At 42.1% G+C, this 15,158-nt stretch overlaps 2 protein-coding genes across 2 annotated transcripts in view; both read right to left on the bottom strand.

Annotated features, from left to right (window-relative positions):
- Positions 1 to 1,658: 1,658 nt before the first annotated feature.
- Positions 1,659 to 3,336, bottom strand: LOC124405904 (UPF0602 protein C4orf47 homolog). Its single transcript, XM_046881173.1, has 5 exons — positions 3,291 to 3,336; positions 2,710 to 2,897; positions 2,351 to 2,630; positions 1,839 to 2,214; positions 1,659 to 1,734 (listed from the first exon to the last, which is right to left on the bottom strand). The coding sequence occupies exons 1-5, from the start codon at positions 3,334 to 3,336 to the stop codon at positions 1,659 to 1,661; spliced, it is 966 nt and encodes a 321-aa protein (XP_046737129.1).
- An 8,347-nt stretch (positions 3,337 to 11,683) lies between these two features.
- The window catches only part of LOC124405617 (obscurin), a 189,112-nt gene continuing 185,637 nt past the window's right edge, over positions 11,684 to 15,158 (bottom strand). The window contains exon 9 of the mRNA XM_046880648.1: positions 11,684 to 12,097. Coding sequence (XP_046736604.1) covers positions 12,000 to 12,097 — 98 coding nt within the window. The 3' untranslated portion in view covers positions 11,684 to 11,999. The remainder of the gene's footprint in view (positions 12,098 to 15,158) is intronic.

Genomic DNA, 15,158 nt, shown 5'->3' with positions numbered 1-15,158 from the left:
AGATTTATCGAATTTCACTTTACGTTGGCTCATTTTATTTAGAAAGACTATTTTCTACCAAATCCCTGAAACAATATTTTCTTAGTTATCATTTTTCCATCGTTGAATATCTACTTGTAAAAAAGAAAATCTGCTTCATTGAATTAGTAGAAAATAGTCTTCTAAATAAAATAACTAATCCTAGAGTAAAACCGAACGAATCTACAAGACCTTTAACCATCCCAAAGCGATTTGAAACGAAGCATCGATATCGAAGCTCCTGTTTGTGGTTCCAACATTTTTTATTTCTGTATTTTAAAAAATAACTTACGACCAATATGACAATCCGGTAAGTAGGTACTCAACGAACGAGTTTCTCAAAATAAAATTGATAACAAGTATCGATTTTCCGCCAACCAATTTTCCATAAAGATATCCCAGGGAAAAAGAGCTAGACTAGAATTATCTCGGGGTCCAGCTGGTGAAGAAGAGATACGCAGAGCAGCTGATCCGGTATAAGGTACCATCGGGTTTGCTTCTGCATAACTGCGTCCAATTTTGAAAATTGACCCGCATCCCCGAACCCGTCAGCGCCGAGTATAGAGGGAGAAGGAGAGTATAGGGGGAGGGGGGGGGGGGGGAGAAACGGGGAGTCCCAGACGTTTGTCATATCCTGAAAAAGAGAGAATCTCACCGTCGAGACTTAAGTGCTTCGGCCATCTTCAATGGGGATTGATCCTGCAGGAGCCATGCGCGTCCTTCTTCGTATACCGAAGGAGACTCGTCGACTGTCTCGCACACCGATTCATCCCGCACCCTCTGAGCTAGGACCGTTCTCTCGTCCTATTCCTCGCCCTTTGTCCATGCGGATGAAACCTGGACATACGATACGGCCGACACGGTGCGGCGTCATCCTACTCACAGTCAGAATAACCAGCTGGCTCTGAATGGCCAGAGATTCGACGGCATTCGATATTCTTTAGAATGCAAGTCTCCAGCATCCGGTCTATTCTCAATCCTTGTATATCACTTGATAGTGCCTTCGTACACTCGACGGCTATGTGTCGGTTTGTATCTACAGATGGAAACCCCGAAGCGGTTCGCACTTCTTTCCGGAATTTTATTCCCCCCGCACTGCGGATTCGCTGTATCAGGTTATTCGACCACTTTGATATACCGGGTGAAGAATATCGTCGAGAGACTACCGTGGAAATTCACGTTTCGGATGTCTGTCACGATTTTACAGTCAGTCAAATCATCTCGTATATTCAAATTCCAGGGAGTTCGTACGATGGAAGGTTGGACGATGAAATCTTGTTGTTAGCCATCGAAACTAGTGTCATGTTGACATTGTTCGAAGACGCGTTCGTCAAACGACTTCCGAGTTTACCCAGAATGATAAATGTCAGAAAACACCATGGCAACCCATAGAATGCGGGGGAATATATCACGTGAAGGTAACCGTGAATTTTCGGTGATTTCGTACAGGGACGAATTTTTCAGGGGTACCGTTGTAGTCTTTCGTTGGTATCCCGACCAGGCACTGTTTATGGAAGCTGCGGATCCGGTTCCCGGCCTGAGGGGTGAACGTGGCTCTTGGAAATCATCCCATTTTTCTGCGTAGCAGTTTCCTTGACGAAATTAATTATACCTTCTCACTTCGCTTTTTCTTTCTCCCCTTAGTTTTCCTGTTTCACGATAACGATCATATACGCACGCGGAAAACGAACAGTCGGAGAATATAATCTATGTTTCCTAGTCAATTTTCGCAAAGTAAGTATATTTCACAGTCAGCAAAAACAAGGTAAATCCGCGCGAAAAGAGTAACATCTCGACTTCTATATCCCAATATTCAATACTTGAGAGGGTAGACCCGTTCCCTGTACTCCGGGTAGTTGTTCGCGTTGCACGATATCCTTGTACCGTAATCGATTATACTTCTCGTATATTTTTCACGCTCCGGAGGATAGCCGCCCAGCCATCTACCCTGCGGACTGGCACGTTCCTTCTTGATATTGTAAGGGGAGCTTTCGTAGGGTGGAAATTTATCAAAGCATCCAGCCTTGCAGCCCCCGATCTTCTTCGGCCCTGGAACGTAGATGTGACCCGGTCCGATCACCGGAGATCGAGAAACAGTTGGAGCCACGTACATCGGACCAAAGGATGTCGTCTTGTACGGATTCGGCGGAAAGTACGGCTGCGGAACGCTGGTCGTCAGAAATCGAGCTTCGCGTTCTGCGGGATAAAAAGAAAACAACGAAAAAAAATTTGCGTCTGAAATCGAGCTGTCAAGCTTGCGTGTTTTCTGACGTAAACTGGTCATCCTGGAATATATCTAGCGTTCCACTCGAATGGTGGCCGCCTAGTTTACCTTTCGTGACCTTTTTGCTATCGTAAGGATCAGTTTCGTGTTTCGGATAGGGGCTGAGGCAGATATTAGCGTATCCAGGACCGCCTAGGGGATTCGGTTTTATTTTGCAGTTTGGCAGGGCGTCGCTCTCCTTCTTCTTTGGTTTGATCGAGGGTGCGTGATCGAGGGAATCAGCCGGGTTCGAGAAACAACCGTAGAAATCATTCGGAGTTGAATGCTTCTTCGCAGGACCTCCGGTCTGGAACTCTCGAGGACCGACGTTTTTCTTACGCTCCAAGAGCTGCGTACACACGTGGAAAGCGGCGTACAATGAAAAGCCGAGCAATGAAAACTCACCTCGCCTTCCCCAATTTTTATACCCTCTTTCTGCTCTCCTCCCTCCACCTCTCGGACAACGCTTCACCCGTGAAAAGACGCTCGAACTTTTTTTCAAACAGCTCAATCCGGGGCCCTGGACGAATCTGTCCACCCGTTGCCATGTCGTCTCGCAGCCTAGCTGGTTTCCCATACTTGTCGAACGGTCCAGACACCGCGTCATCGAAGAATCCTTGTTCGTAGAAAATACGCTGTCAGTGTCAGGGTATCGCTGCAACCCCGTTTAAAAAAGCTGCCCGTTCGTGAAAATTGTGAAAAAGGTTCGAAAAAGTTCTATTCGTCGTTTGTAGCGATGAGAAATCCTTGCTCAAATCCTATTAATTTCCATTCGGGAATAAATCGAAAACGTTGAAATAAAGTTTGAAAATATGAAGCTCGCGTCGTTTTATCAAATTCTTCTGTTCTCTTAGTAATTATTCATGTATCATGAAGACATGATGAATTGGAATCGATTTTTCTGACTGATCAAAATGTTTACTCTTTGGTTATTTGGTTATTTATATTTTGGTTACCTTCTCGAGTTTAAGCTTACTTTAAGACGATTTTTTTCAAACGAATTACTTACCGACGCGATCGAGATCGATCTTTCCATACTTCCTGCCGACCGTCATAACTGAAATTTGTAACTACGTTCCGTGATGAAATAACGTAGAAGCAGCGGTGTTTCTCCGCAACCGATATTTCGGCGTCCATGTTTGTTTGCGAGGAACAATGGAAGGCGTGGGCGATAACGGCCGTGAAGCGATGTATCAAAAGGTGAAGAAGACTTGTAGTACGAGCTGAAGAGAATAGAAGCATCCACGGGGTTCGTCCTGACTTTTCCACTCGGATAAATGGCAGGCGGTGATTCAGGGAGAAGCGATGACGATAATGCTGATGAGAACGATGATGATGACGACGATAGTAGCGTCTAAACTTTCGATTGCCGAATCGGCTATTAAGATAAGACGCGAGCAGAAGGAACGACGACGACGACGACGACGACGCCCAGCCTTAAAACTAACTTCGAGATTTAACCGAAATGGGAAACGACAGCGTCGAGCCACAGCCGGAGAGATGGAAAGAGCACCGCTCACACCTTTGCGGTCTGTGTTCGAGTTTTCGCGCGTGTGTCTGTGCACCTACTTTACCTTATACTTAAGATTTCGGTGGAGGGGGTGAATAAGGAGAGCGAGAGGAACGGCTAGGCTGGGGGAGTGTAACGATCTGATAGGAAGTCGGATCGATTAAGATTAACCATCTCTCCAGTCTACCGGTAGACTTTAGGAGACATTCAAATGGGATTTCGGATTAACTTCGTTCCAAATAAAATCAACGCGACTCTTGCGGGTGCAGTCCTTTTAAATTGTAAATCAACGCCAAACCCGAGACGTGAATGTTTACCATATTGCTGTTAACCGGCTGTACGGGGGATTCTACCCTTGCCAAGAAACCCTCAAACTCGCAACGCTTTAAGCTTCAATCTTAGTTTCATCGTATTTCACACTGTGTGTTATAGTTGCCTTTGGGAAAAAGGACGTTCTCAAATCGCTGTCATGATCGATTACGTGTTTTTGCAAAGCAAAAACGCAGGGGTTGTCAGGTTCCTCGGAGAAGTGGAAGCTGTTTATTCGCTTTTGCTTTGACGTTGTCAGAGCGTAAGAAGAAATAACGTACAGTATCATGCAAGTAAATCACCGAATCTTGACTGAAAGAGGGTAAAACGGTGAGAGCAGAACCCTGCCGACCACTGAACGTCGTTGTTACAATGTTCGGTGAGTTTTTCCTATTCTCAATTTCTTTCGCTACCCTTAAAGGTGACCCTGCAGGGGTAGAAGCGCCACGGGCTTCGGTTCGCCGGTGCGTGTTTTGACCGGAACGAGCCAGCGCCCCTTTTCAACTTAATAATGGACGAAGAGCGTCCCGTATCGTTCGGCTAACTCGATTCAACTTCGGCGACTATGTAGCGACAGAAGAGAGGCTGCTGAAAGAATTAGGGAAGTTTTAACGGGAGGAAAGAAAATCCGAATCCTTCTTCTTCGAGATGCTTCCCCGAGGAATCCACGAGCTGGAATGGATGGCCTGCGAGACGCTTCGAAGCATTCCAGCGGGGGCAAAAACACGCGTTGCGCGTTTCCGGTGAAAGACGTCACGCTCCATTCTCCCGATACAGTAACGTGTCCTTTCATCCCCCGGTAAAAATCGAATGGCGGATAAAAAACACGGCCAATATCAGGAGACGCTGACAACCGAACGATTCGACGTGTCCGCCGCACAGTTCTGTTTGTCTTTGCATCATAAGCTATCACTCCATTCTATTAATCCGGGCTTAAGTAATTAATTATTCCAACCACCGTTGAGGCTCGTACAGAATTTGCGGAATCGAGTACATAAATACACGTATGTATAGGTATGTATATACCTACACTGCCCTGGATCTTGCGCAATGGTACGCATAACTAGGAACCCCTCATATCCTTGCTCCGTGTTCCATTGTTTCTGCAAATTGTTCTTCGGAGATAGATAGATTTAGTTATGGGTATGGGTATGTGCAGGTCGGACCGTCTAGCTTAAGAGAATTCTTGTCTCTGCTGTTCATTCGCGGCAAAAGTGGCGAGTTTTTCGGAACGGTCGTCTTGTCGCTCATTCCGCTCGAATTCACACATCGGGGACGCGGATTTATTTCCAATTGTGATGTCCCGTTGTGAGCCTCGATGATTATCTACAAGTTTGCCCATTGTTCCAAGGTGAGAAAGATATCTGGAAAGACTACTGATGGATGGAAACATCTGAGGTGCTGGATGTTTTTATCGCGGTGCTTGATTCTGTCAAACATTGAACTCTGGTAATTGGCTAGCTGAGGATGCATATAAACATTCGGTAGGTCGAATGAAGTAAATTCCTCAAAGAATCATGATAGAGTAAGTCTTGAGTTGAGTGTCCGGGACACTTTTCTTTGTATTCTAAAAACGACCATTTATAGGGATAGAAAATCCAGTAGAATTCAGAAGCTGAAAAGCTGCAAGTAAGTGGCTCGACGAATAGCTCGCGTGTTGCGATTGAGGACGAATAGATATAAAGTAGCACCCACAACAAGAGGTTCATGGAATTCATCATGACTCCAGATCAGAGGCTTAAGTCACAAAGCCGTTCTTTGCAAAAATCGCAAAGTCGTCAATTAGGCGGAGCTTAGCGACGCGACGGGTCGATGAATCGTTTCCGAAGATATGTATGCCCGATAGTTTCGGATAATTGACGAGGTATGGTTCCGCACTATGTGGCCATAGGACACATATTATCCATGGACCTCTCCTCACATCCGATGCGGCAGGAGAGTTTGCCTGCATGACTGGATTGTTGGCAAGTTGGCGGTCAGTCGATCTGTCGTCGACGGACGATGTTTGACGAGGTAATGGACGTACCGTGTCAACGCGTTGACCCGTTCCAACGATACGTCGAACCGTAACGGCATCGAGCGATATTCTCCACACCCCGGACACACATCACCGTTGTGTTGCCCGGTATGCAAACCCAGGCTATTGGCTCCCTACGAGGTGCAGTAGTTCAGTTTGCGGTGTGCATGAGTCCCTGCCTGAATTTTGATCACCGCATGACTGCAGCTAGACTGCACCTCAGACAAACCCTACTGGAGTTGATCAGCGATCAATCACTCGAATACACTCTATCATTCACCGATTAATCCCTGCATTAGCTGATCCCCACGACGCCTGACCCTTCAAAATACTACTCCTAGATAAATTGATGCACGCTCGATGAACAGGCTTGCAGTTCAATCAGTGATTGGGACTGTTGCTAGACCATTCAATACTGATCAAAGATGGTCAGCGAACGCTTCGGACTGTCGACTAGATCCCGCCACCTAAATGCAGTTAGCGAAGTTATTGTGGCCTGCAGTAAACCTCCGACATTGGATTAGCAAATTGACCTTATTCATCAGCGCATCCGGTGCAGCTAGGTGCAAATTTTGTATGCACGCACAAGACTAGAAAATTTTTTATCTCGGATTTGGTTTTAACTGATTGCGAGCCTTTTTTTTCTTCTACTTGGCAGGTTGAACGGTATTCTTTATAGTACGTGAACACTTCGCGGACAAAGGCCTGGAAAAGGGAGGAGGAGGTCGCAGAGGGACACTTTGTCTGTTTCAGAAACTGGTAAATTTCTGGAACCAAGTAACGGGGTTGACCCCAAGATGAGCTCACGAGTACTACTGACTTGGGATCAGTCTGGTCACTTGGGAAACAATCCACTATACAGCCAAGAAGATTCTCGCAAGCAAACGCACGAGAGAACACACAAAGAGAGTCCTACTGAAGGTCCATTCTCAGTCAGCCATGTTAATGTTGTATATATTTACCTGGAGGTCTATCGTTTAGTCGAATGTTGCCTGATCTTCTTTTTTTATTACTTCTATTAAAGACGGTTTTTTTTTATAATATTTTCTCTTTCATGTCTACCTTTCGTTTCTCCCGAATTTTCTGTCTCTTGGCTTGGTTTCAGAGTCTCATTACCATGAAATTTTAATATTTTTATTGTATTATTTTTCAGAGATACAAATACTGTTAGGAAATATCTTTTACATAAAGTTATTTTGCCGAAAAGTAATTTTCCCTGTTCTTTGCGCCTTTTCTCTTTTCTTTACGCCTTCAATATTATTTTGCTTCACGTTACTTTGCTTAAATTACTTATATTACTAGACTGTATAATGTACAGTCAGTAATATAAGTCAGTACAGTTACCGGTATACATTAGAAAAGTATTCGATCAAAAACCCCACTTCACCTTAAAATAATTTCCAAAACGCTTACTCGTCGAAAGTTGTATGATAAAAATAAAGTGTAAAAAGCAACGGTTTCTTTTTTAGAAGCGAGGCTTAGCTCGTTTCTAACGGCATGATTCAAGGGTCGTTTTTCGAGAGGATCGGCAATCTTTCACCCAGATCTTCCACAGCTCCACCCTTATGAACTCTGCGAACGTCGTGTGATCGGCGCAGGCAATTAATTCTTCATCCCCATTTTGTTACCCGCACAACTGTGCAAGCAGCCCCCGGAGGCGCGTTGCACAGTTTTCCCAAGTACTCGATAAATAAACATCCCAGGCTATAATTTTCATTACCATGTCCAATAATTATTATTCATCGCGTTTTATGGCCCCTTTCCATCGCACACGCGGCACAGCCCAGCTTACAATTAGCCAGTCGACAGGCCGCCCCCTCACTTCTCGTGTCGAATATTTTACACCTCCGTTCGATACGACCCGTATCTATATCTATACGCTTTCGTTAAATCATTAAACGCCGTTGATTTACAGCCATACAGTCATTATTGTTATTATTATCACCCTCAGGCAGATTTTCACACTTAGATTCGTCCTACCGCCTGTGATATTTGGTTAACGAAGAATGTTATAATTTAATATGACAATATGTACTCAGGGAAAAATAATATAATCATAATTATAATTGTTTGGTTACTTGTCTAGAGTTCGATTCCAAAGCTAATCGGGATGGGATGAATGAGTGGGAGAGTGAATAAATAAAATCCAAAATTTCGCGAGAGATAAAAGAGCGCTTACTTCGGCACAAAAATCCTCACGGTTTAGAGGGAAAAGCCGAAGCAAGTCCTATATTTATTCAACAAAAATCAGTTCACCAGACTACAAAGTAATAAATTGACTGGCACGTTCCTTATTAAACAAATTAATCTAAATTGAACGATCATTCAACAATCTTAATCTACCCTGCCAAGTCCAAACAGCGGTCTCGATTTTTCGGTGAACCAACGCTATTGTGCTCAGGCGACAAGTGTGTCGTCGCGTCGACGCTCCCCTAGGAACGGAGACCTCAGGTCACCATGGGGTGGACCCCGTTCCCATAACCAACCCTTAAAACGCGCTTCTTAAAACTACGTGAGATGGAAAGAACTCGACACCCGACCGAGCGCGGGAAGAATGCGGTAATTGCACGGGCGAACAAAATAAGGAGATTTACGTTCTACCTACTCGAGCGCTCGATTCTAAGTGAATCGCGCGCGCGCGTGCGCCCGCTCGATCCCGTTTGCGCACAGCGCGCCGCCATGCGGCGGGTACCCGCAACATCGTGAGGTACCAACGGGTCTGCGAGGTTCGATTGGGAACAATAATGATAATTAGAATAAATTGATGTCAAGATGTTTCTTATTCTGCAAGATTGTTATTTTTTCTTTTTCACAGTAATCGGCATCGTGTTTAAGAATATTTAGAAACGTTTGGAGATTGAAATTTCATTTTCACGAAGATTCTAAATTGATTGAATTGTCATATTTTCTCTTCTTATTAACCCAATGTTATAGTTCGGTTTTCTCTTCACAATCAAATAAGGCGTTCGAGTCCGCAAAGAAAAAAAAATTAAAAAAAAAAATTAAAAAACTTGTAGAACACTCTGAAAGACTTTGAAACTTTAGATCACTCGACAAGTGCCTCAATTTTCTTCGCTTTTCTTTTCGTAAAGAGGAAAAAAAAAAATCATTTAATTGAGAATGAACGGAGAAGCAGCATATAATGGAATGTAAAGTGGGAGACATTTCGGAGTGAATTGAATTTAAACTAAGGTCGGAAACAACGTGGCGCGCCCTAAACTAATGCCCTCCATGTTTCGCGGAGGGCGATTCAACGCTGGACATCCTCTAATAAGGTCCATTTACATTTAGGGGTTCAATAAACACGAAGCTGTTGACCTCGTGACTGTTAAACTCAACGGCATTGCGCACGGTTCTGTTTTAGTTACCTGCTCAAGTACGGTTCGCGTTCTGTAGCTCGTTATTTCAAAGTTTAAACGGTGACCTGCGCACACACTTACCTACGATCTCGAAGGAGCCGCAGGACCGTGTACATCGTGAAAATGGTCGCTTACGAACCTCGACGAAGCACTGAAAATTTGCGAAATGTCGCTCGATTACGTTTCAACCGTGAAGCGTGCCACTGCAGACTCTTTGGCTTGTCCTCTTGCAACTTTCTATGACTTTGTTATTTACTCAGAAAGTCACTATCACTTGCTCACTTTCTCAACTGAGTTAGATGCTCTTTTCTTTCCCGGAATTACGAAAATAAACTACAATAGTACTTTTCTCTCTTCTTTTTTCTTCTCTATTCTTTTACTTCTACTTTGGTATCCACAACAAAGGTATATGCTTGTGGTATCGTGTACAGAGATTTTATATTTCCGGCAGATATATTGGTACAGTTTGGCTTTTGATATGTTCATGGGATTGCTGATTTGACAGTTAAAACTTTTTACATGCTATAGTTTCGTGTGAGTATTATCAATGCAGGTATATTTCCTGGTTAAAACAGGTATATTTTCATTTTGCTATTTTTCATTTTGTCTCGACTCGGCACGTATTACCTACATTTCACATGATTTACAAAAGTAAAGATCGTATTTCACCAATTTTTTCTAATCAGCCTGATATCTACAAAAGTTTATCAGCTCATTGGAAAGAATAATCTGTTTTATTCGTATGACTGATATTATAAGCCTTGAGGTTAAAAAAGAGCTTTATTTAAATACAGATATCGGTAAAATCCAAATAGATAATAATCATGTTATTTGTTTTATTGGTTGCACGATTTAACGGTTTTTATTTTTCTATCTTATTTTTTATCATTCAGGTTGAACTAGAAATATGGCCGACCACCCGCTGACGTTTAGCAGCAGGGTGGTTGTCACGAGGTGGTGAAAAAGTGGTTAGAGAGGCGGTGGTTAATGGTTAATGAGGGGGGTCAGTGATAGAAATACATTATAATTATACGCAAGTACATATACATATAATATATAATATATAACTGATACAATATATTTATATCGCCCAAACTGCAGCAGCCACTCATCGATGATAATTTTATTCTTTCACGTAGGTACTTTGATTGAAATATATCCGGAATATAATCGATATATTTTATATGTACTTATATGTTATTACTCACTATTATATATTTAAATACAGGTGTTCACTATATTCAATCGAGTGTCCAAAAAGAAACGATCTTTATTACACATTATTATAGTAAAGATTAATTTTATTATCAATTTTTTTCTATTATTACTATTTATTATTGTTGCTCTCATTTTTTTTTTCATTTTTATTATCGCCTGACGTTCTTAGTACGGTTATGGGATATAGCATATGTCGTATATATTGTAGGTATATGTTGTATGTATGTATAATATTGTGATTCTTCGATTATTGTGAGTAATATAAGTTTCGTTCTTAAATTTTTCTTCGTATGTTGTTTTTTCTCCTCTGTACTCTTCTTGCGGATAGCTTTTTTAAAAAAAGATTACTTATGACGAATATCGCTTTACGATGCGATGGTTAGGCTGGATCATACAGGGTGATCGATCAGCATACTTTTTTGCAAAAGTGATCCTGTACAGACTTTTGACTTTTTGCACAATCATCGCACACGATGAATTGCCTTACTTACAATAATCTGAGGGCACATCTTAATATGCTCTATTCAAATTATGGTACAATCGCTATAAGTACGTAATTATGATCGATTAATCGTTAAAAAATAAAATAATTTGTACTATACAAATATGTTATCGAATCGACGATGATTTAAAAATGATTAGACGAACACTCGCGCTTAATCTTTAAACATTATACATGTAGTTAGGTATACTCCTATATATATATTCACTATTATCAATATACTTTTTATTGTTAACATGTGATAAACACGGTTCTATTTATAATATTTATTACTGTTATTTTCCTTTTCTATCCTCCGATTCTACTTCGTGAAAATTCAATTACGTCCGACTATAACTTAACAAAGATGATCAGGAAGTTGCGGTAAAGATTTTCTTTTCCTTCTCCAATATTACACCGTGTAATATACAAACGCCAATCACGTGACAGGTAGGTATATGTATAACGTAGAGAGGACCGCGTACTTGATCCTGCGATCAAGTGAGTTATTAATATAATAATTATACAGATAGACACATAATTTGTTTGTTTTTTTTTTTAAATTTATTCTCGTTAATTCTATCCTTCTTATCCGACACAATTATAGTTATATGTTTCTCTGTAAAACGCATCACTTTATATCTATACGTTATCATCTATGTCTTATCGGGTTATGTAATATGCGTCGTCGCATTTGACGCGGATTTTTTTGATCTCTTCTCGTTTTCATTCTCGTGACGGCAAGCTAACGATTAGCACCATACATATATTATTTATTCGTAAATTTAACAAGTATCTCTTCAGTTGCAGATGAAACTGTGTGGTCACCTCAAAAGCGAACTGATCGAGAGGGCGAAGGTGAGTGCAAATGCCGCCCGCAATCCGGCGCTCCCACCGTGTTGCATTGCTGCCGGATTTTCCCCTGGAATCAAAAATCGATGAGGTAAGAATTAGTCAAAGTTGAATTTCAATGTCTAAAAGCAAAATAACGGTGAAAGCTTTAATCTTCGTAGGGTTGAAGACACGGGTGTAATTAAAATCCGCTTAACCATCGATTTAGAATCCTAATTCCTGCTCCTGTAGAGCAATTAATCACTTTGCTGAAGATCGTCATTTTTCCTCACTTCTTTTGAAGACACCGCCGCGCCTGCGGTAGTCGCAAAGTTTTTTATCATCGTTGTATAGGGATGCATTGGCGATGCCGCAGCGTGGAAAAAAAGAAGGAAGACGAGTTGAGGAAGAGAAGAGAAGAGAGAATTGGGGAGGATCAATAAGGTTAGCGCTAGATTTAGGAGCCGCAGAGATAAGCGAAAGTTTGGCATTCAATAACAGTCAATGAGGATAGTTTTTTCGCTCAATTTCTCTCGCTGCACGAAGTCCGCGAGTTTAGTTGCGAATGCCGGTGTTTTTCCTGGAGTTTCTATTTCTTTCTTCTTCTTTCTTATGTATCGGCCGCGGGTATATAACCCTCATTATTTATCGGAGCAACAACTTGTGTTGGGATCAAGTTGAGTGGAAATCGACTTGTATTTCACCCCAACGCCACGGGGGTACGGTTGATCAATCGTCTAACTGATCTATCGAGTAATTATATAAATCACCGCGGAACGTTACTCAGGATCCCTTGATTCATAAAAGGGGCGAAAAATTTCTCAGAATTACTGATTGTACGTTACAGAAACAGGGAATAAAATTTCAAACGTACATCTGCAAAGGAGAATTAAAAAAAAAAATCATCACAGAATTCTCGTCATCTTATTCCTACTAATTGCGACGAAATTTGAACACTTTTCGCGATTCTTAGGCGAATTAATTTCAGCCTTTGAATAGAAAAACGGAGGAGAAAAGAAGCTGAGTCAGGTGAAGCAGACGAAGAAAAAGGGAGAGTGAGAAGGGTGAACGACGAATCGGGGAAAGAAAAAAGAAAGGAACCAGTCTACGGAGTTGTCGGATTCGTTCGATTGTAATAGGATTATGTCCAGCTGCTGATATTCTCGCTAAGCCTCAATCAGACATTTCTTAAGGCTTGAGTGCTCCTAATACGTTCGAAGTCCACCGATGATTGGAGCACGCTGGTCACACGAGATTGAAATTACGTCCAAATAGGTCTAGGCGGAAAAAAGTCTTTTTTAGGCGCTAGCGTAAAGCTGAGTGTCTATATAATTTTGTTTGTCACTCTGAAAAACGCATCTCGTGTATTATAAATTACAGAGGAATAGCTGTAAAGATTTTTCTGTGTATTTGGTAGTGACGTGTCATGAATCTTCTAAAATTTTTACTACTTCCGCTTAAGTATAAATTGAATTCCGAACAATAAACCGAAAAAATCCGCTATTCAACGAACGAATGATACCATTTTGTGAAATATTTCTCGACTTCCGGTTACAAAATAGCGACAGCCAAAATCTAAAAAACATTTATAATTCTTCAAATTTGTCTATAATTTGGCATTCGACTGTTCGTTTTGAATTCATTACAAGTCTACGTTACTTATTCAGATATAATTCGTTCCAAGACGTTCTACTAGATTTTTCAATGTATAAATCGCTTCAAAATTTTCTCTGGTATTCTCTACCCTTAGAAGTTCAACCCCTAAAGCTTTTAAACGAACTATACGCTGAGCTGTTCAGTTCTATAATATACGAGTGCGATTAAGCGGTTATCTCTGTTGCCAAACAGGCCATAATATTTTTTCCCCATCCAGCTGGTCCAGCTTTCTCTCTTCTATTCTCCTCTCACTTTCTCCATGCATGCGTAAAGGGGAGGAATGTGACACCCTTAGCACCGTTTCCGCGTTTCCGCGTTTCTGCCTACCGGTTCCTGCATGCTGACGACGAGCGAATCGAACTGCGACGGCGGCGCTGAATTCTTATCGCTTCGGTAGAAGCGGGGAGGCGATACGGGAACATGAAATACCCTGGGACCCCCTCGCCACTAGGGGCATGAATCTTTGCAAGCTCATGAATTTAACAGCGCCGATACATCATCGCCCGGCCAGGAACGCGACCCCCGCGTTATACGCGGCATACGGGGTGCAGTTTCACCTCCTTCGCACGGAGCAAATGGATCGTGAAATTATCCTACAACCTCCATGAATTAATCTTAATTCACCCTCATTCTGCAGATCAACACCACAGACTTCGCTATCTTGTCTTATTTTTGGGGATGTTTTTTCGACACTTCCAAATTTCGTCGCGGTGCTTTTTCTTCGTAGAATAAATGTCGTTTCTGATGATTTGTTTCCTGAACTGCGATTGATAAACACCGTCTAAATTTACCAAGTGAAAGTCTGTACCATAAAAAGCCTGATTGAACTGCTGACTCATTTCCAATTATTTGAAATCCGAAGAATAAATAAAGAAAATAGATTTCGGAAAGGCGAACTCTAAACTGCATTTAGAAGAGTATTCGAATTTTTTTACTTACGTTCTTGCCAGAAACTTCTTTATTGCGATATTAAAACGAACTCCATTCCAATGATCGAGGGATACAGTCACAATTCCCAAAACCCATAGAAAAACGAACTCGCGATGCTGATGTGGGACAAAAATGAGGCCATGCTTAATCTTATTCGCCCCGAGATGAGAGCGCGGAAAAACTTTCGGCCATACAGTGTTGTCATGGGATTCAATTAAAAGCCGATAGCGAGATAATAGAATGAGAAAAAGGAGGGGGGGAAAGAGACAAATTTACAGCCTTGTTTACGCCGGTGTTATTCAACGGGGCTGCTGATTGGCTGGAGGTGGAAAGAGAAGGAAGCCCGAGAACGCGCGCGACTTTAATCTTCGCGTTTCACCGCGTATCCGGCCACCATCGCTGATAACATTCTCTCTCTTTTTTTCCCCTGCGGGGTAGATACCGTACTTCAACCCTTCTGCACCCGCGATGTATGTACGTCTACTTGTTACCCCTCGAGCTCCGATGACCACCCCTTGTGGAAAGGCGGCGTTTATACTGAAGAAAAATGTGCCGATTAAATTGTT

Source organism: Diprion similis, chromosome 4 (genome assembly GCF_021155765.1).
Source record: "Diprion similis isolate iyDipSimi1 chromosome 4, iyDipSimi1.1, whole genome shotgun sequence".
NCBI lineage: Eukaryota > Metazoa > Arthropoda > Insecta > Hymenoptera > Diprionidae > Diprion > Diprion similis.
This window is presented reverse-complemented; position numbering and strand designations above follow the sequence as displayed.